General features: G+C 38.2%; 1 protein-coding gene across 2 annotated transcripts; it reads left to right on the forward strand.

Moving 5' to 3' along the window:
* Positions 1 to 1532: 1532 nt before the first annotated feature.
* NEK3 (NIMA related kinase 3) lies at positions 1533 to 21827 on the forward strand. Of its 2 annotated transcripts, XM_072937365.1 has the most exons (17): positions 1533 to 1605; positions 3652 to 3714; positions 3926 to 4083; positions 5595 to 5688; positions 5777 to 5874; positions 7055 to 7138; positions 7707 to 7774; positions 7868 to 7954; positions 9960 to 10014; positions 13131 to 13331; positions 13728 to 13800; positions 15487 to 15533; positions 17628 to 17727; positions 18269 to 18412; positions 18669 to 18803; positions 20706 to 20832; positions 21271 to 21827. In XM_072937365.1, the coding sequence occupies exons 3-17, from the start codon at positions 3967 to 3969 to the stop codon at positions 21350 to 21352; spliced, it is 1512 nt and encodes a 503-aa protein (XP_072793466.1). In that variant the 5' UTR covers positions 1533 to 1605; positions 3652 to 3714; positions 3926 to 3966; the 3' UTR covers positions 21353 to 21827. The 2 variants fall into 2 exon arrangements, with proteins under 2 accessions (XP_072793466.1, XP_072793467.1); XM_072937366.1 differs by lacking the exon at positions 3652 to 3714 and having other exon boundaries at positions 1536 to 1605.
* Positions 21828 to 22067: the final 240 nt, after the last annotated feature.

The following is a 22067-nucleotide window of genomic DNA, read 5'->3' on the forward strand; positions in this document are numbered from 1 at the left end:
AAAGAAAGTAGATAATTAAAGCTAATTATCTTGCTAATAAGCTTGTCATGTTTGGATGCAGGATACAGAAATTCATGTTTATTTTGTCTAAGTAGGGGTTTAATTATTAAAAATATAAAATGTAAGGGTAAGACCCAGCAATTCCATCCCTAAGTGTCCAAGAGAAACGACATGCCCCTACAAGACTGTACACAAAGCTGTTATAATAGTCTTATTCATATTAGCCCCAAGCTGGAAACAACCCAAAAGTCCATCAACTGGTGAATAAAAGAACACTGTATGACATACAGTCAATGGAAATAAAGCCAGGGAAACACATTAAGAAAAAGGAGTGAACTACTGATAAACACAGCAACATTGATAAACCCCAAAAACATACTAAGTAAAAGAAGGGAAACACAAAAAAATTATCTACTATATGATTCCATTTATGTGAAATTCTAGAAAAGATAAAACTACGTGTATTGACAAAGCAAATATTTTTTAAATGTTAAATTGTTAGGATGCCCAATGACCTCTGAATCTCAAAGTTAATTTTCCTAAGTTCCTAATAAGATAATAGTTTCACATTCCAGGGCTTTTTTTTTTTTTATCTCAACTAGACCTTCCCCCTGCCTCTAGTATTTTCAGCCTCTTTCCTTCCATTGGTTTATTATCCCTCAACATAACTATAGCTTCCCCATTAATAAAATACTCCCATAATCTTATGTTTCCTTCTCCTCATGGTTATCACCCTCTCTCCTTCTTTTCATGAATAAGTATCTTGAAAGTATCCTGCACTCCTTGATTCTTCTGACCAACCCACCTCAGCTACCACAATCTGGTTTCTCCCTCATCACATCACTGAGACCACTTTCTTCAAGATTACCCATGACCTTCTGTTGCTACATCCAATGGGCCCTCCTCAGACTTTATACCTTGGTCAGCTTTTTTCACTGTTCATCACTGCAACGTCTCTAACATTATTGCAGTGTGGTGGTTAAGGGTCAGGCTCTGAAGCCATACTTCCTGGGTTTTAATTCTAATTCTACCACTTATTAGCTGTGGGATCTGAGGCAAATAACCTCTCTGTACCTCAGACATAATTCTACCTACCTACCTAGCTACCTACCATTAGGGTTGTTTTGAAGATTCTGAGTCAACAGCTAACACTTTAGTTCTTTTCTAAGCACTTTATACGTAGAAACTCACTTAAAACAGTGCCTAGCCCCTCATAACTAGTGTACGTTATCTGTAATAATAAACGTGGACTCTCTGGGGGTCCGCTGTTCTGCCGTCCACACTTGCCCAAGTTCACACAGCTAGTAAGCTAAGTGCTGGGCCCAAGAAACTTACCTACATGGGCTGTTCGCTTAAACAGGAGACAGAACTCAGGCTGCGAGGGGGACGGCGTCCCTTTATATTATTGGCATTGTTCTGGAGCAACATGGAACAACAGTTTGAAAACGTGCCCTTCGTAGGCCCGCCTACTCCGAGAACAGCGCCTCCCGCCATATCTGGCAGGCTAACTTCGCCGGCAACCCGAGAGACGACCCGCCGGCCCGCCCCGCGGAAGCGCGCCGGCCTCGGCGGTGGAGCAGCGGCTTCGGGTCTCGAGGGGAGCCGGTGAGCGGTCCCCGCGGGCAGGGGCGGCGCCACGCGGGGTGGGGGCGTGCAGGACTCGCTGCGGCGCTCGGGGACCCGGGCCTGGGTGGCGCTCCCGCAGCCGCCCGCCGCTGGCTCGGGGGGAACGGGTGCGCGGGGGCTGCGAGGCGGAGCGGCTTCTCCCCTAGTCGGGAGAGTGGGGATCGGGTATTCCCGTGATGCGGGCATCGCGCGCGGGGGGCGCGCGCGCCTTCTGAGCTGCATCCTTAATTTGCATTTGCAAATCACTTTATTAGTTTTTGATGGTATACGCCTGCGAAGGGACGCTTTTGGTCAGAGTATACACAGATCTTTTCGTGAGCTTATGGGTGTAATACTGAGTAACGGGAGCAGATGTGGGCAGAAAGGGCCAAATGTTTTCAGCTAAAGAAAGTCAGTGGTTGCTCTTCTTTAATCAGTGACTGTCCATTTATAGAATAAAAACCTGAAGTAAAAAAAAAGAATAAAAATATGGGAAAACTAAGCCTCCTTGTCAAATCGTGTAATAGTACCAGGGGTCAGTTAGAATAGAGGCAAAGAACTTTTTTCTTTCAGATCCCTGAATCTAATGATAGACCTACCTGTCCTCGAAAAGAGTGTTTTTTGAAGACCTTGCATCTGATTTGGTTATATGGAGAAATTATTTCTAGAGTTTTCTGGTAATTCTAGATAAATAGGAATAGAAACGAAGTTTTATAGGTCACTAGACTGTAGGTTTGGGTTTGTGAGTTTTTGCTTTACTTGCCATGCTCTGTGGACCGCATAATTCTTTGTGGTGTGATTTTTATGAACATAGACACCACAAGTAAGCTTTGTGAAAACCAAGTAATTAATTCCAGTGTTTTTCTGTAATGAAAAAAAGCTTCACCTAGTTCTAAGGTTTTGATAGTAATAATAGCGGCCATTTACTGAGGGCCCCCTAAGTACCAGTGTCAGGAACTTTACGTACATTCATTCTTTGTAATGTATTAAGCAGTCCAGAGAGCTGCTTCATCCGGGAAATACAGAAGGGAGACCGAAGTTCAAAGACTGTTTAACATCTCTTCTTAGTCCCAGGCACCTCCAACTCAGCATGTTCCCAAAGGAGTACATGTCTCCCTTCCCCACGCCTTTCCCCACACTACCCCACCCCCCAAAAATCAAACCGAAAACCACGCATACAACCATCATGCCTTTCCTTTTTCTCCGGCAGTGGTATCAGTAGTCACCCAGTTTATGCCAGAAACCTGAGTCTGCCTTGTCCCCTCCTCCCTGTCCTTCTCCCATAAATCTATCACCAAAAATCTTGCCAATTTTTCCTATGTTTCCTTTCCATTTTCTTTATCCCATTGCCACGACCTGATTCCATTCCATCATTTTCCTGCCTTTTCTTTTGTAGGAGTCCTGCGCTGGCCTGCCTCCCCCCCACCCCACCCCCCACCCCCGCCTGGGACATTGCTCTACAGACAGAATGAGTGATTTTTCTAATATGTAAATCTACTCTCTTGGTTGAAACCCTTCCAAGACAACCCTTTAATTATCCTGAGGGTAAAATCCAACAACTGGAACTTGGCTTAACGATGGCTCTCATACAAGGCCCTGCCTGCCTTACCAGCCAGTTACAGTCCTCTTTCGATTTCTTGAATACATTCTCTTTTGCTCTTTTTTTTTTTAATGGGAGGTAATTTTAGGTTTATTTATTTGTTTTTTATTTTTTTAAACAGAGGTACAGGGGATTGAACCCCGGATCTTGTGCTTGTTAGGCATGCACTCTACCACTGAGCTATATACCCTACTCCTTTTGCTCCTAAATATGTGATTCCCTCTGCTTCTGACACTCTTCTGTCCTCTCTGCCTGGTCAACGTCCATTCTTCCTTCATGCTTCAGCTTAAATATGACCTTCCTGTACACTAGAAATTGACACAGCATTGTAAACTGACTATACTTCAATTTTAAAAAATGAAAAAAAAAATAAAAAGCAACACAGAGTAATATAAATACAGTGAATCCTCTAATTAAAAAAAAAAATCACCTTCCTAATTCCCCAGGATACTCCTGCCGTCTACCAGCATGACTCTTCCTGGAAGACTGGCCCCTCTGCATTTGTTTAGGTCTGTGGTCCCATCTGCTTTGGACTGTGCATGGTGGCTGGGCTGTGGGAGGTTTGTTCTGGGTTATAAAACCTGGCATGGGTGCTCAGTGTCTACCTGTTGAGTGAATAAAGAAGTAAGTTGTCCTATCATGGTGGTTAGAGCTACTTTGAATTCATTCTGTCCTTTGAAAATAAATGTAATGCTCAGCTGTTTCTGTTCTTGAATATAGTTTGGGAGAGCCGGTGGTGACTGCAGCAGTGGGGCCCCAGTATGGACGGCTACACAGTCCTGAGAGTGATCGGGGAAGGCTCCTTCGGCAGAGCCCTTTTGGTTCAGCAGGAAAGCAGTAATCGGATGTTTGCCATGAAAGAAATAAGGCTTCCCAAGGTGACTGCTAAAGCAGTTAGCTTTTGTTGAGCGTGTACCTGTAATTTGTAGGGGAAAATAAATTCTTGAGCGTTAATGTGGTTTTTTGTGCCAAAGTTTTCATGGATTTATTCATATAATAAAGATCTTTGCAAGGTCTTGATATATCTTTTGTGGTTCTTAGGACATTATAATTAACAAGAATAATCAAGATTTGGGTGGTGATTGCTATTTATTTTATCTTAATGTGAATAATTTGTAATAAGTTCCAATTTTGCATACCTAAGGGTGTAGGGAATATGCCCAAAAGCAATTCAGGTGCAACATTAATGTAAAAAAGGAACATAAACATACAAGAGCTAGCTCAAGACCTAAAACGCTAACCTTCGGTATCAAGGAACCTATTCTGTGGTTTAGTTTGTCGGTTTTATTAATTTATAGGTGCTGATTTATCTGTACAGTTGACCCTTGAACAACACAGGTTTGAACTGCCTCGAGTCCACTTAGACTCAGATTTTGTTCAGTACTGAATACTGCAGTGCTACACGACCCGAAGCTGGTTGAACCCTGGATGCAGAAACTTGGATACGGAGGAACCACATGTGCGGAGGGCCGACTATGCATTGTGCTCAGAATTTTAACTGCGTGGAGTCAGTTCCCCTAACCTTGTTCAGGTGTCAGCTGTATTGATCACTGTGTGACCTATATGACATATCACTTACTATATGACCCTTATAGTGGTCATATGGAAGAACCATGCTATGAAGGCTGCTTAATAGTGTTTGGATAATTTTGTTTTAAATACACTTTAATAAAATTCTCAGAATGAGTATTTTTATTTTCCCATTGCATTCTTGACCTTGTATAGTGGTTCTCAGACTTGAGTGGGCATCAGAATCACCTGGAGGGCGTGTTCTAACAGATTGCTGAGACTGCCTGGTTGAGTAGGTCCAGGTGGGCCCGTGAATTTGCATTTTTAACAAGTTCCCAGTGGGTGCTGCTGCTGCTGCTCTGAGACCCCTTGTGGTAGGACATCATCAGTTGCAGTTGCTTAATTGTAAGAGAAGTCATTCAGGATTTTATCCTCATAGAGTAAATTAGGGGATAAGCAGTTTTGGAAACTTACTTTGCATATAGTCTTTGTCTATCCTTGCTGGTGTAAGGCACCAGTGGACTGATAAAGTGATGCAGACAGTAAAAACATGAAATCCCTAGTTTTTCTTTAAGGATCTGCCATTGTTGATGGCATGCTGGCTCCACAAGTTAGGATACGCTTAGGCTGCTGTTAAAACTCGTTTACATTCTGTGCTTGTAAAGACAAAAGAGGTCAGATTAAGCCTGCAAAATATGTGTAATGATAGTTGGAAAATCCCCACGTGTTTTCTCGTGGCGTTTCATCGACTTAAACTGGGTCAAAGCGCAGTGCTACAGAACTACGTCTAGCAGTGAAACGTACAAAATACTACCATATGGTAAACCTATCTATTTTTAAATGAAGTGTTACATTTACCTTATTTAAAATCTTTTTCTAGTCTCCCTCTGATACACAGAATTCTAGGAAGGAGGCTGTTCTGTTAGCCAAGATGAAACACCCCAATATTGTTGCCTTTAAAGAATCATTTGAAGGTAAATATGAATTTCCCCCAATACAAGCATTTCTGAATTTGATTCATGGCCACTATGGCTTTCTTAAGGAGGCTTCCATTTATTTTAGCTGAAGGACATCTGTATATTGTGATGGAGTATTGTGATGGAGGAGACCTAATGCAGAAGATTAAACATCAGAAAGGAAAGTTGTTTCCTGAAGATATGGTGAGAGACTGACACCTAGTTTCCCTCAATGTTTAGAAGCACCTTTTCTCATAAAATCTGTATGTGATTTTACATGATTACCTGACACCCTAGTTAGAAATGACTAATTTCTGTATCCATCCTATTGCTGAGTGTGTCGTTACAATGTGGCTGCCTGCAATGTTTTTAGGAAGTAAAATAGACATAAGTTTATAAAATACCTAGAAACAAAACTTTCATGTTTAGAAGAAATTCAAAATTGTGTTTATTCATATTTTGTACTAGATATATTTTAAATTTTTATTTTTTCGAATTGAAATGTTAGAAGGCAGGTGGATTTTTTTTGCATTTCTAGATCATCTGAAGAATGAAGCCTGCAGTTCTGTTTTTTGGGAGTACCTATTCTCAGTCTTTTTCCTTCTAAAATTTAGCATATTCCCTTAATATGCTTACTGCCTTTTTAATGGAAAGTTGCATATTAAATATTAATGAAATGAATTGACAAAGGAAAATATTACATAGACAGCTTTACTGGGGCTTAGTGTGATATAGGGTATAACATGTTATGAAAGTATATTGGTATAAGTATTTTTCATTTAGAAGTTGTGTTGTTAAGAATCTGGATTCCATAGTAGGAGGTCAGTTTTGCTTAAAATAGATGAATCTTCACAGCAAAAAAGGGATGAAAAAGGGTCAGTTTGACATTTAATTGTGGGCACCTGGAAATCTGGGTACTATTGACTGGGGATTTGTAAGCGGAAATGCTGACCTCAAAAGATTGTTGATAATGTAATGAAATCTTTGAACATATGAATAGTCTGGAAAAGTAAATGAAAATCTGATGTAATGATTACAGTATAAAAAGTTATAGCATATTCATTTCTAAGTAGTGAACTACTTTTATATATGCATTTAAGAAATTCTTTTATTTGGTTGAATATAAGAAAAATATAGTGGGAGTTTTATTAAAATAAATTGCTCTTTGGATCACACATAAGATAATGATAATGGAGTTCACAGCTTTTCAGAATTTCTCCAGGCATCACTGAATCTTAGTTGAAGTATGTAACTTTTAGCAGTTCTATACTTGTATTATGGAAAACCCAGGTCAACCAAGGCTGAGAGATGATTCTTGAGAATTTGGGGTTACCCTGACCCATCTACTGCATTCTTACAGATTCATATGCTTTCTTTCTCACAGATACTTAACTGGTTTACACAAATGTGCCTTGGAGTAAATCACATTCACAAGAAACGTGTGTTACACAGAGATATCAAGTCTAAGGTAAATGAAATACATTTTGGACCTGAAAAAAAAAAACCAAACCCAGACTTTTATTCAGTCTTTTTTCTGTGTTATTCTGTTTCTGTTGGGGGCATTTTTATTTAGTTTAGGAATATTTGTCTATGTAATTATTTGTACTGGCCAAATAAAGTACTACCTGAGAAAGGGTTATTTAATCTCTTTAGTAGTATATGTTAATGTGTTCCAGGCTCTCTAAGTGACTTCTTACGGAGACCACGTGTGCTCAGATGAAAAATGGTTGAGACTAGGACCTGCCATGTGGAGTTACCCTGATACAGTTTTCCTGGTTGATCAGGGTGTGCTGATACAGTCTGAAGCTCGCTTGTTAGATTTCTAAACAGACATCCTGAATTCCCAAGCAAGGGAATGTGTAGCTGTCAAGACAGTATCTTGTCTTTTTTGTGTTCATTCGGAGACTTGGCTGTCAGCATTTCTACTCCTCATCTCCATCATCAGCAGGCTCTGAAAGACAGCTTCTCCCAGAGATCTCTGCCTTGTGTTTGAATGATGGAGGATGTAATTTGAGCTTTTCTTTTTTTTGATGCAGAATGTCTTCCTCACCCAAAGTGGAAAAGTAAAACTGGGTGATTTTGGAGCTGCCCGACTTCTCTCCAAGTACGTATGTCTAGTCTATAGTAGTGACAGTAATAAAAATATCTATTATTCAGAAATGCCCTGTAATCATTCTCTGCCTTTTTGTGATTTTAGTCCCATGGCGTTTGCTTGTACATATGTGGGAACACCTTATTATGTGCCCCCAGAAATTTGGGAAAACATGCCTTATAACAATAAAAGGTAAGTGATGACTTAGTTGGTACAAGGGTGGCTGTTTGGTGACAGGCATTGTAGCCTATGGATGAAATTTTATTTTTAAAAAAATATATCTCAAAGCAGTGTAGAATTTAAACTCCCAGGCTTCTAGATGAAAGTCATAATTTTCCAACTGTTTTGATCAGAGCTAAGAGGAGCTACATGTAAATGCTGAAAGAAAGGCTAGTCATTTCTGGGAACAATATGAATTATATTACTGCTTCTCAAACTTTGCTGCTCCCGCTTTTAAAAATCCCAAAGCACAGGTTGTAGCCATACCAGTTAAATCCAAATGTCTGGCGTGGGAAGCAGACATCAGTAATTTTCCAGGATTACCAAGTGATTCCAACGTGCAGTAAAATTTGGGAACCACTGGATTATGTCACTGAGTTAACATTTATAGGACCAGGTAATAAGCACTTCTCATTGATTATGAGAAAATGGTATGAAGTCCTTATGATTGAAAACATAAGTTTTTTCTGAATGTAAGTAATATATGCCCACTCATTGATGGAGAGGGTGGGCAGGGGAGATTGGAAATGTAGAGATATACAAGAAGTGAAATGGACATCACCCATTTTTACACAATGACTAATAGTATTTTGGGTTTTTTTCCTCATCCATTCACTTTTTCCACTAAACTTAGATAAATACTGTATATTAAATTTAGTATGTTGCTTTTTTCACTTTGTATTATATCATATCCATTTCACACCATATCTAAACTCTTCATAATTATTGTCAATGGTCGCATAATAGTTTACTACGTGGCTCTTCTGAAGTTTATTTAACATTCCTCTGTTGTTGGCCTTATGACATGTTTCCAGTTGTCAGTGTCCTAAACAGTGCTGTGATTAGTAATGCCTCTTATGCATAAACATGTCATTGTTGTTTGGCACATTCTTGGCATAAATTCCTAGAAGCAGAAACACCTAAAGGTTCTTGTTACCTTCTGCCAAATTGCTTTCTGAAAAGGGTATGAAAATCCAGGCTGAATAGGCTCCTTGAAGAGTAAAATTGACTGAATTGGAGACAAAACTGCTATAAAGGGACTTCCTGGGACAACTGGGGAAATCTGAGGTTGGACCAAATTTTAGATAGTAGTGTTGAATTAAGGTTAACTTTCTTGGATGTGATAATGGTATTGTGTTCATGAGGGAGCATGTCCTTTCTCTTAGGAGATACATGCTGATGTGCGTCGGGGTGAAATGTTTGATGTCTGCCACCTTTTTTTCAAGAGGTTCAGATCCAGATGGAAGAGGGGAACAGCAGGTGAACGTGGCAGGTGTTAATGACAGGGGTCCTAGGAAGGAGCATGTGGGCATTTACAACTTTTCTATAGGTTTCAAACTTTAAAAAATTAAAAGTTGGGGGAAACAGTTGATAAAAATCTTGGTTAAAATAAAAAGAATATCATCTGGAAAATGTCTGGAGGATGACAAGTAGGTGATGAGAATGATGGAGGAACCTGGAGGGGCTTAGTATGAAGAAGGGTGGGTGAACTCTATCCTGATTTTTAAAGAGCTGTTTTGTGGAAGAATAAGAACGCTCTCCCTTAGAGCCATCCGGCGGGGGCACAGAGGGCTGTCCTTCAGGAGGTGTGAGCAGAGGCCTGATGTTGTGCCCAGGTGGTCTGGACAGAAGCTGCACGGGATGACCCTTAAAGTCCTTCTTCCAACTGTGGTCACCTGAGTCCACGAATACCCGCTCTTGCAGCGAGTACTACCGAAGTGATACCTGCATCACCCAGATGTGCAGGAGCAGAGCTGGGGAGCAGCGTTCTCTTGTGAATGTTACTGTTGGTCAGCACCTAAGGTTTAGACCCAGGTTTCCATATATTTTATTTCAACAGCTGGGAATTACTTGTGATATCTATCCTTATTAAAGGTCGAGTGATTTTTTTAAAAAATTTTTGTGTTATAAAATACATATATTTTAGTATGATTACTCATAACCTATCCGTCATTTCATTGCTTCTTTATGCTTCCAGTGACATCTGGTCCTTGGGATGCATCCTCTATGAACTCTGTACCCTTAAACATCCAGTAAGTATGGCATGCAAAATGTGAGAAGTCGTGTGGGGCCAAGTCCTAAGTAATGTGCCGGACTCCAGCTGGCAGTTTGCTCCCCTACGATGTATTCATTATAATATTTTTTCCTGTTTTTTAATATTGCTAATTGAAATTTTTTCTTTTTCAGGGGTGGGGTGGGAAGGTAATTAGGTTTATCATTTGATTGATTGATTAATTGATTGGAGGTACTGGGGATTGAACCCAGGACCTCATGCCTGCTAAGCATGCGCTCTACCACTGAGCTATACCCTCCCTCCGTTATAAGATTTTCATGTTTCCACTGCTGTCATCTTTGCCTTGAACCACTACTGTAGCATATCCTAATAGGATATTTCCATGATGCAGTATTTGTAGTTCTACACTTAGCTTGCCTTCCTTCCTTTCTCCCACCCACCCTCCCTCCCTTCTTTCCTTTTTTTGTGGGTATCCTTAATTTCTTTTAATTTGGTGACATATATGTAACATAAAATTTGCCACTTTAACCAGTTTTAAATGTACAATTCAGTGGCATTTATTACTTCACAATATTATACAGCCATCACTACTATTTGCAAAACTTTTCCATCACCTGAAATAGAAACTCTGTACCCATTCATAACTTCATATCCCTCTCTCCCTTCGGCCACTGGTAGCTTTTAATCTACTTTCAATTTCTATGTATTTGCATATTCTAGATATTTCATATAAGTTAAATTATTCCATATTTTCCTTTTGTGTCTAGCTTATTTCACATAGCATAGTGTTTTCAGTGTTCATCTGTGTTGTAGCATCCCTTTTTATGACTATATAATTTTCCATAGTATGTTTATACCACTTTTTATTTATCCATCATCTGTTGATGACAGTTGGGTTGTTTCCACCTTTTGCTGCTGTGAACATGCGTGTACAAGTATCTGTTAGGATCCCTGTTTTCAGTTTTAGGGGAACATACCTTGGAGTGGAATTGCTGGGTCACATGTTAATTGCACATTTAGCTTTTTGAGGAACCACCAGACTGCCTTGCAGAGTGGCTGTACCGCATTTGTCTTGTTGCAGTTGGATTTCACTTCTGCGAGTTTCTTCTCTAACTTCTCTAACTGAAGTATCGTGAGAAAATAAACTTTGCTCCTTTATACTACGTATTTTTCTAAGATATTTTAAAAAGAGGTTTAATCACTTGCCCTGCTTGTTTACTACACAGAACTAACAATCACAGTGCTGATCCCTATTAAGTATTAGCTTGGCGTAGAATTAAATTCTGTTCTTTGGGCGCGGATTAAAACTTGGCTCTACAGAGTGTTTTTACAGACGTGCTTGAGAGCATGCAGAGCTCAAGAGAGTGAGTGACTGAGAAGAATCCTTCACCACTAGATGAAGGAACTCAAAGGGAAGGCATGCTCCATGAATGAGAGGTCAGCTCCTCTGAATATAAGTGGCTTATAACATCAGCTGCGTAATTAGAACAACCTGGGCAACTTTTTAAAATGCTGATGCCTAGGCCCACGCCAGACTCATTGATTTAAAATCTCAGAGGGTGTCCTGGACATTAGTGGTTTTGGTTTTGGTTTCTGTTTTTCCATTTAATTTGTATTCATTGGGAGCATTCTTTTTTTAAAAAATTTTGTCCTTCCACTTGTATTGAGACATAATTGACATACAGCACTGTATACATTTAAGGTGTACAGCATAATGATTTCACTTACATGCATCATGAAATGGTTATCACAATGATGTTTAGTGAATCTCCATCATCTCATAGAGATGCAAAACAAAAGAAAAAGAAAAAAATTTTTCCCTTGTGATGAGAATTCTTGGGACTTACTCTCTTAACAACTTTCATATATAACGTACAGCAGTTTTAATTATATTTATCATATTGTATGTTACATCCCTAGTACTTACTTATCTCATAACTGGAAGTTTGTACGTTTTGCCTGCCTTTATCCAATTCCCCCTTCCCCAAACTTCTGCCTCTGATAACCACAAATCTGATCTCCCATTCTATGAATTTATTTGCTTTTGAAGTATAATTGACCCACAACGCTATGCTCGTTCCTGGGACATTAATGTTTTTAAAACAGCTTATTTTACTGTGTAGCCCAAGTGGGGTACAAGCAAAATTATTTTTAAAATTTCAGTAACTTTTTTGTGATTATATTTTTCATTTCCCTGATTTTGTCTTTTTTATAAATGTTCATGTACATGTTTCTTATTTGTTCCAACAAGAATAACTATTAAGGTGTACAGTGCCCTGAGTATTTGGCACAGGATCTGTTCTCTTGTCTGTTTTAAAAAAGGCAAAAGCAGTTCTCAAACCTTTAGGAAATGCAGAAACTCAGTATAATGGTTAAAAAAAACCTGAGGCAAAGGAGATTCAATCTTATTTTTCATTTCCTGAATTTTCCCTTGGTTATTGCTTTTTTCCTTACTTACATGTTGATTTTTCCTTTCTCATATCGTTTATATATTAACAGGGTAGGGCACCTCCGAGGCAGAATGCCATCATGCTCTTACATAAATATTAACCAAGGCTGACACCTGATGTTAATTCCAGTATGTTTATTACACAATGAAAACTTTTTAAATGTCTTTCTGGTATGTCACGTTCTATCCCACTCTATTACTTGTCAAATTTTAATAACTACTTTGATGACATAAGAGGTGAAAAAGGTTTTGCAGTCGAAGTTTAAAATGGGAAAAGTCTAAAGTGCATATTATCAGGGAGCAGGCCTGGGGATTTCTGCGGAGGAGGAAAGCAAAGAGATGTTACACTTATTATAAGCCTTAGTCTCATTTGACTTTTTAAAAAGCCCTATGTGATTTTTAAAATGTATTAAAAATGTGTATCTGCAAAAACATTGATTTGAGTCATAAAGTACCCAAATCAAGCATTGATGCTAAGAGTTCCTCTAGGTGGGGACATTTTTTACTGTTGAAGCTTACCTTTCTCCTGAAGAACCGTAACATTTTAGAACAGTACCTCAACAACACCTCTAGGAAGAAAAATTTCTAAAATTAAAATAATTCTTATCAATTCAGTTCCACTGGTGTTTCCTTATTTCCATTCTCTTCCCTTGTATCTGCTTTTACAATTCAGTTTTCCTTTTCAGTTTCAGGCAAATAGTTGGAAGAGTCTTATCCTCAAAATATGTCAGGGGTCCCTGAGCCCACTGCCCTCCCATTATTGCTATGAGCTTCAGTATCTAATCAAGCAGATGTTTAAAAAGAATCCCTCACATCGCCCCTCGGCCACAACGCTTCTCTCCAGAGGCTCTTTAGCTCGGCGCATCCGGAAGTACTTGCCCCCAGAGGTACGTATGATGCGTGTGGGGTTGACTGTGAACAGTTTTCAAGTGTTAGTTAACTTTGAAGCACAACTACGTGTTATACGTGCCTGTAAAACTTCACATGATACAGACATACAAAAAAATAGAAAGTTAAAGCTTCCTTTCCCTCCTCCCTTCCCACAGAGCTATTCCCCCAAATATAATCACGGGTATAGTTTGCATTATCCCCTCCACATCTTTTTCTGGATGTATGCACATGTCTCTTTGTCTGTCTAAATTACTTGGATTTTTCAAAATGGCCCTTTCACTTTAAAACTTTAAATACGATTGTGGGGAAGAATGTTAATTAAATGACATTATGGCAATGTCTAAAGAAAAGTGTATTTCAAATTCTTTAAATTCTCTGCTTAAAATTTTCAGATCATCACAGAATATGGTGAACAGATACTAGAAGAAACCAAAAAATCTAAGCATAGTACACCAAGAAAAAAGGGTAAGAATTTTGGAAAGCTTATTTTTGGTTAAGTGTTCTTTTAAAATGTAGTATAACAAAAAAGAAAGTAGAATTTTCAAGTTATTAGAGATGATTTCCAGAGATACTCCTCAAATCAAAATTTTCTTTTTGTTCCTTCAGACATAATTCTGTACTGATTTATACATTTGTTTTGCCAGGGATCAGAAAAAGCCTAGTGTGGAGATTTTAGTGATGTAAAGATTATTCTCTGTTTCGTTGTTAGAACCATATTGACTCAGGTTGGAAGGCTTCTGTGGGCTAGCCTAGGAATCTAACCATGAAAATGGAATGTTCGTCTTATAGGAAATTGTATCCCCAGGTTTCCAAAGAACCATGCTATAAGCAAATTTTTAAAAGCAGAGCCTTTTCAAAAGTTGCGCTGTCTACATAATAGCTACACAAAATTTCTATACATTTATAGTCAGTCCTGAGCAGATTACCTGTGTAATTTATTATTTCTTTGGCAGTTGTCATCTCTTAATTTTTTCAAAGCTATCTTTGTTCCTTTTCATTTCTCATCAATGACTTAGGCCTTCTATCTCTAGAAATGCAATTGAAATAGTAGATACGACCAGAATCAGAGAGAAGGGGTAAGGACGTGTTGTAAAACCTCAGTTGTTGGGCACCTATTATCTTAGTGTTATATACTAACTACTAAAGAAACATTTCTAAACTATACTGTTTTCTTAAAGTTAAATTTTAAATGTTATTTTTGTAAGAATGGAAACCCTTCTAGTGATGTAAACTCTTCAGTCTTGTAACTCAGCCTTTTATCCATTACTTAAGGGGTGGTCAGTTACCTTTGCTTCAGCAGTTTTAGTGTTAATTTTACTTTGCATACTGTTTTGTAGCTTTTGTTCACTTCCCAGGGTAGTGGCAAATTAGTTTTAAAATGCTGGGCAACAGCAACAAAATCACTCTGAGAAAAGTTTCAAGATCGGAAAGTGTAGCTTTACAATTTCTAAAAAGAGAGGAGAAACCAGCAGGGAGGTGCCAGGATATCGGGACCGTGTGTCTGGTGGTGTCTCCATGTAATCTGCAGACTGAGACCAGAGCAATGAAAATGATGTGAGGACAGGAACCGTGTCTGATTTACTCACTGTTGTATCCTCAGTGCCTGTCATCATCGACGCTCAATAGCAATTTTTAAAAATTCTGATTGAATGAGGAACATGGACGGCAGGGCTCTGCCGGCAGAAAATCCGGCAGGAGCCATCCTCACCTAAGGGATCAGTTGCTGGAGTTCTCCCTGACTGCTTGCTGCAGGGAATAAGCAGCTGAGTTCTTATAAGTCATGACTTGCACCTGCTGTAATAGCTGTCAGGGAAAGCGCAGACTCGGTAGCTAGCTTGTGCAAACGGTGATAAGGACCTTCCGAGGATGCAGAGCGTCTTACCCCTTGGTGCCTAAGTGGGTTGGCATAAGTGAGTAGAGGTGCCTTAACTTTCAGATGTTAACGTTCAGAATAAACAGCAGAAATAGCCTCTTTTAACGGCCGAGGAGTATATATAATTAGACGATTAAAGGTTTATATCTCTATACAGGCTAAGATTTTTGTTCTTGGACTTTAAAAACTTGGTCTTCATGCGTCTCTCAAGCTTTATGCAACTCACAATAGGAATCTTTATGAGCTTTCTTTCTGCCTTCTCTTTTGTCTTTAATCAGACCCCAGCAGAGTCAGGATTGCTTTGCAAAGTGAAGCAAGCACAGTGGTGAGTGCTTTAAAGTTTAATTTATAAAACCGTCTACTGGGTACCTGGCATCACTAGATGCTGTGAGATATTTGAAGGACTGTCGCCTGGTCCCTGGCTTCAGGAGTTTTTCGCCTTTGGGCCTGTGACGTAACTGGTAGCTGTTGCTCTGCACTGCCAGCTGAGCCACTTGAGAGTCATTTTATTTGTTTTTTCATTGGTCATCATTGATGACAAGCGGTTTCAATACAGATGTGAGCGAACTTAAAACTTATGAAAATCTTATTTTAGCTTGGCTTTTGGTTGGTTTGTTATTTTGTGGTAAAATATATATCACTTCAGCAATTTCTAAGCATAGAGTTTAGTGGCATTAGTTGCATTCACAATACGTTCCTATCACCCTAAACAGAAACCCATTAAACAATAACCACTCATTCTTCCCCACCCTGACTCCCACCCCAGCCCCTGGCAACTTCTACTTTGCTTTCTGTCTCTAAGAACTTGCGTATTCTAGATATTTCAAAAAAGTGGAATCATGCAATATTTGCCCTTTTGTGTCTGGCTTCTTTTGCTTAGCATGATATTTTCAAGGTCCATCCATGTTATAATCTGTATAATAATTTCCTTCTTTATTATGGCTAAGTAATATTTAGATCACTATTTTGATCTTGACATTTTTCTGTTCAAAAACTTTTAGTGCCTTCCTGTTATCCCACGAATCAAGCAGATATTTTTCAGCCTGGCATTCAAGGTCCTGTTCGTCTTGTTTGGCCCTAGGCAGCTGTGAGCCCTTTTACACCATAGCTGCAATTAAGTCATGTACAGTAACAGGCAATCCACTTCCCAGTGTTGCCACACCCACCCCAGTAACTCATGTACTATTGCTAATTTGTTTCTTCATTATTTTAATCAACATTTTAACTCCCACAGGAAAAGATGTACTAAGAACAAATTATTCTGCTTATGGAATGCACTAGTAATTAAACTTATAAATTTTTTGAATGAATCTCAGGTTGTAAACAAATAACACCATTCCCCATTATGTTCCTACAAATGGAATATGTTCTGCCCCTATACTTTTTTCTTTGCATAGTAATATCTGTTTATTTCCAGCTTTATTGAGGCATAATTTGAATGCAATAAAATTTACTCATCTTTAGCATGCATTTTGATATATGTTGGTAATTTTTACAGTTATAGAACCACTACCACAATCAAGATAAAGAAATGTTTCATTGCTCATTTCCTGTATAAAGACCTCCCAAGTCGAAAATGCATTTAATGCCCCTAACCTACCAAACGTCTAATTTAACATAGCCTACCTTAAACGTGTTCAGAACACCTACATTAGCCTCTGGTTGAGCAATATTATCTAACATAAAGCCTTCCTTATAATAAAGTGTTGACTATCTCATGTAATGTGTTGAACGCTGTACTGAAAATGAAAAACAGAGGGGTTGTCTGGGTCCAGAATGGTTGTGAGTGGATTGGCTGTTCACTCTCATGATCAAGTACTGATGGGAGCTTCTGCTCACTGCCACTTCCCAGCATCCCGAGAGAGGCTCATATGACATGTCGCTAGCCTGGGAAGACATCAACATTCAAAATTTGAAATACAGTTTCTGCTGAATGCATATCACTTTCAGACCATCATGAAGTCAAAAAATCGTAAATTGAACCATTGTAATTTGGGGACCATCTGTATAGCAACTTTATAAAATATTTTATTTTGATATTTCCAGCATGAAAAGCTCAGTATAGCAAGTCATACTGAAATTTTTCATTGCTCATTTCCTCTATAAAGACCTCTCAAATATCTCTGTCATTTTTATATACCCTCTTCATATTTGAAATGATTGATATTAATGGCTATTAATGTATGACTATTAATATACATGCATATGTATGTATAATATGTAAACATATATGTGATTTTTAATGTACACATATATATGATGTAGATGGCTATGAATTAACATGTCTGTATGGGAGTCTATGATTATTACTGTTGGTTTATTAATCTTTATTTAAAGTTAAACTAGCTGTCTTTGCATATTTACCTTTTTTGTAGCAATTCAAGCATTCTTTTATCTTTATTTTTAATGTCTTTTAAAGCAAAGGAAAGAACCAGGTGGAAAGTGTAGCCACACTGATTTAGAAAGCATTAATACAAACTTGATTGAAAATACATTGACAGTAAACAGAGAAGAGAAAGGTAAGTTGTTATTCAAATTCTAATCATGGTGTAAGTGAGGAGCTGGGGAATATAGACGGAATAACCAGTTTCCACCTCACAGGGTCGTGAGGTGTCATAAGCAAGTAGACAGGTGAATCTGTGTTTGCTTATCCAGTAATTTATTTAATCTCACAGGAATATTTTATTTATGTATAAAAAAAGAGAAAATAGTGTTTATTAATAAAAGCTTGGGAAAAAAATAGTAATTGTTGCATTCTGTACCACAAAAAGCATGGCATACAGTGTGTACCTAAGTCTTCTCGGGGCTTTATTCTTGTACATTGTGTAATATCTGAATATATACATATTATTTTTAAAAGTTCACTTTAATGATTAGCTTCACTTTTTCATTTGGATTATTTTTCTTTTCCTTTACTACTTAGACTTGAAAGAACACTTATTAGATCTGAGTTTAAAAGAGAAAAGAAATGCTTCTGTAGTGCTGTTCGAGAAATACACATGTGGATGTAGATGAATAAATAAACATATTCAGCAATCCTTCTTTACATTTTAAAATCAGATAACAGAGCCGTCCCTCAGAGCAAAGCCAGTTCGCCAGGTCCTCTCAGGCGACAGTGGGAGAAAAATGCATCTACTACAGCTCTTGCTGCTCTGGGAAATGCACCCGTGCTCACCTCCAGTTTAACAGCAGAGGACAGTGGAGGTTAGTAGTCAGGTTGAATACTATTATTTTATTATAGAACATTCGCTAATAGTTTTTAATGAGAGTTTCTTTTTTTTCTAATGTCACTCTGTGAAGGATGTTTGGTGTCCCACGTCAGAGCACTGCTCATGCAGGCGAGGGAAACAGATTTGGGCAGAGAGTAAAATACAATTAGTTTTGCATGAAATATGATCTGGAAGATATATGCTGAAAATCTTTTCTCTTTGGCACTGATTTTTTATCTTTTCCCATCTAGGTGGCTGTGTAATAAAGTACAGTGAAAATAACACCCGGAAGCAGTGGCTCAGAGAGGCTCCCGAAACCTTGTTGAGCATCCTTAGGAATGCTGATCTCAGCTTGGCTTTTCAAACATACACCATCTATAGACCAGGTGATGCATGTCTGTTCCATAACTGTGGGAACCCTTTGATTTTTTTTAATTGTGTAAAATATACATAACATAAAATTTTCAATGTTAACCGTTTGTAAGTGTACAGTTCAGGGGCGTTAAGTACATTCACATTATGTAGCCATCACCACCATTCATCTCTCGAACTTTTCCCGTCTTCCAAAATGTAAACTCTGTATCCATTAGATAGTAATTCCCTGTCCCTGCCTCCCAGAAACCCTTTGATTTTAAAGTTAGAAAATAATTCATAGCATTGTCTTTTTAGGTTTTCTTGAATCTTTTCTAGCTTTCAGTCTGAAGCCATGGTTAATTTTCTATAGAGCTTCATTCCTTCTGTTTGTTCATTATTTTAATGATGATAAACAGTGATTATTGTTCACTTATTTTAATAATCATGCGACCACTTTGACGAGTGGCCCATTCTTTGCCACACAAATATACCCCTGCTGTAGTGACTCTGTAGCTCAGACTTCATCCTAGTAAACTTTGAGGAACTTCAAGATTTCTTTGTCTCCGTACTTGAATTCTGTTGTATTGACTAGAGCTCAAAAAAGATGTAACAATTACGATTTGATTATTTTTATTGTTTCTACAGACATTTTCATTACAATTACACAGCATAACTTTTTTTTTTAAGTGTAGTTGATTTACAGTGTTAGTCTTAGGTGTACACCAAAGCAATTCAGTTATACATACATACATATTTTTTTCAGATTCTTTTCCATTATAGCTTATTACAAGAAGTTGAATATAGTTCCCTGTTCTATACAGTAGATCCTTGTTGTTTATCTATTTTATGTAGAGTAGTGTGTGTCTGTTAATCCCAAACTCCTCATCAGCATAACCTATCCTTAGGAACCTAGACCAAAGGACTACAGTGAGGATGTGTACGCATATGTGCATGTGTGTATAATTTTGATAATTCAGTTACTAAAGCCGTCTTGCTTGGTTTAAGATCTAAGATCAGTTATGCCAAGTAGAACATATAATGGTGTGGCAAGTCTCAGCTGTATTTATTGTAACAGATTTAGCTGTATTTGTGTATTTGGTGAGTACCTAACATATGCTAGGTTAAGATTTTAAAAAAAAGAATAAAAAAAGTAATTATTTCCCTGAAAGAGTTTATCATCTGGGAGACCAGCACACAAGCAAAGACTTTAGAGCTGTGTTTCTTGTGTTCTGATAGAGCCGTGTGCAGACTGTTACAAGTCCCGAGGAAAGGGAGGTGCATGAGTGGACAGTGTTAAGGAAGATTAATGACTGTGGATTTTGTTTTAGCAATTATAGGTCCTGGATTATAGGTTTCTGGTTCATTGATGAAATTTTGGTCATTTTAGCAAAGTCACTATTTAAAAAATAGATCATAGCTCTATTGTAAAAGAATTTTTGTAAAGATTTAGCCTACATATTTTATATTAGGTTATTGCTTTGTAAGCAAAAATCTGAAAGTAATTACCATCTGGAAAAAATTTTGAAAGCATGCATGTGGTCTTAATTCCCTAATTTTATTCCGCTACATTGGGAAAACTTGGGGGGATGAGAAAGGTTAAAGGAAAAGCAATTAACTGTAATCTGACTGTCCAAAGACAACTTTTAATGCTTTAAAATAAGTTCTTATATTTGAGGGTTTCAGTTGTAATTTTCTGAATATTTCCTTTTGCATAAAGAACTGTTTAAAAATGTAATACACATGTTGATGCTTACAAGGCTTGGTTTACGCCAGAATTCATGCTGGGTAATGCGGGGAGGGGGCACAACAAAAAATACAGAGCATGGCGTTGCCTTCAATGAGCCAAAAAACCTTTGGAAGAATTTAGTCCAATGTGCATGAAATAAGCAAATACTGCTTAACTTAGCATAATTTCTATTACTGTTCCTCTGAAGGTGCAGAAGGGTTCTTGAAAGGCCCCCTGTCTGAGGAAACAGAGGCATCGGATGATGTCGATGGAGATCACGATTCTGTCATTTTGGATCTAGAGAGACTTGAACCTGGACTGGATGAGGAGGACACGTATGTGCAATGTACCAAGATAGTCGACACGATGCGCATGTCGTTTAAATTGTACTTTAATACGTTCTGGTTGAGTGGGAGCTGGTTATATTACTTTGCATCACAAATGAATATTTGTATCTTGATCTTTTGTCTGGCATGGGTAATGTGTTATGGTATTATCACAGAATTCCTGACTGAGCTGTATGTTTATAATTGTTCTGCTTGGACTTGCTATTTTTTAATATACTAGGTCTTATATTGGAAAAGTTATAGAAATAGTGAAAGAAGTGATCTTTTGAAAGGCTAAGTTTTTTCTCTGTTCAGTTGCTTTATGGAGCTCATTTTTCAAAAATGTAAATATTGTTATGGTCATGTTCTACTCTGCACCCATCAGCAAATAATTACTGTATCCCTATTATGGAGACTTAATACTCAAATTGTTTTTTTCCCCCACAGGGACTTTGAGGAAGACGACAGCCCTGACTGGGTATCAGAACTGAAGCAGCGAGCTGGCTGGCAAGAAGTGTGCAGTGGATAATGCACTGGAAATGTCCCTTAGTCACATTGAGGGGATGTTTACCATGAGGAACTGACATTCAGATAATAATTAGCTCACGGGATATATATTTTCCTTTGGAAACACAATGAAGAGGGAGAAACTGTGGATATTTTAAATTGTTCCTGGTTAGTATCATAAGCTATAAAAAAATCTAGAACTTCTCTGAGTTTGAAAACTGGGTATGAGGTTCGGGCTTTGTGGGCAGGTGGAACAGAAATTGAATGCTACCACTTATTGCTTGTCTGATTGTGAGAAATTACTTAACCTCTTTAGCCTGAATTTCCTCAACTGTAAAATGAGAATAATAGTGCCTACCTCCCGGGGATGCTGACCACAGACCATTACAGCAGCCCATAATGTTATTTGCATTGTTGTGATTTGTGCGTATTACTTTGTAGCTCTTTTTATATTTCCTAAAGGTTTGAAGATCTAAATGTATTTAATTATAACTTAATGATGTGTGCAGTGTTTCATTAAGACATCAATGATCTTCAGTGATCTTCACCAGCTACCAGCTGTCCTTACATGGATGCACAATAGGATGTCCTCACAGGAGGCACAGAAGAACCCGGGTCTGAGGTTCAGCCATGGGACGAGTCGGGGTAACTTCAGATCTCATGAGAAGTTGACAGTCCTGTATATGAGAAAGGAATGGGAGTCCACACAGGAAGTAGCGGAAACTATAGAGTGTTGT

Source organism: Vicugna pacos, chromosome 14 (genome assembly GCF_048564905.1).
Source record: "Vicugna pacos chromosome 14, VicPac4, whole genome shotgun sequence".
Lineage (NCBI taxonomy): Eukaryota > Metazoa > Chordata > Mammalia > Artiodactyla > Camelidae > Vicugna > Vicugna pacos.

Coding starts and splice junctions, on each gene's coding strand:
- NEK3 (XM_072937365.1), top strand. CDS start 3,967: ATGGACGGCTACACAGTCCTGAGAGTGATCGGGGAAGGCTCCTTCGGC. Junction 13,801..15,486: donor TAGTACACCAAGAAAAAAGG/GTAAGAATTTTG, acceptor GTCTTTAATCAG/ACCCCAGCAGAGTCAGGATT. Junction 15,534..17,627: donor AAAGTGAAGCAAGCACAGTG/GTGAGTGCTTTA, acceptor TGTCTTTTAAAG/CAAAGGAAAGAACCAGGTGG.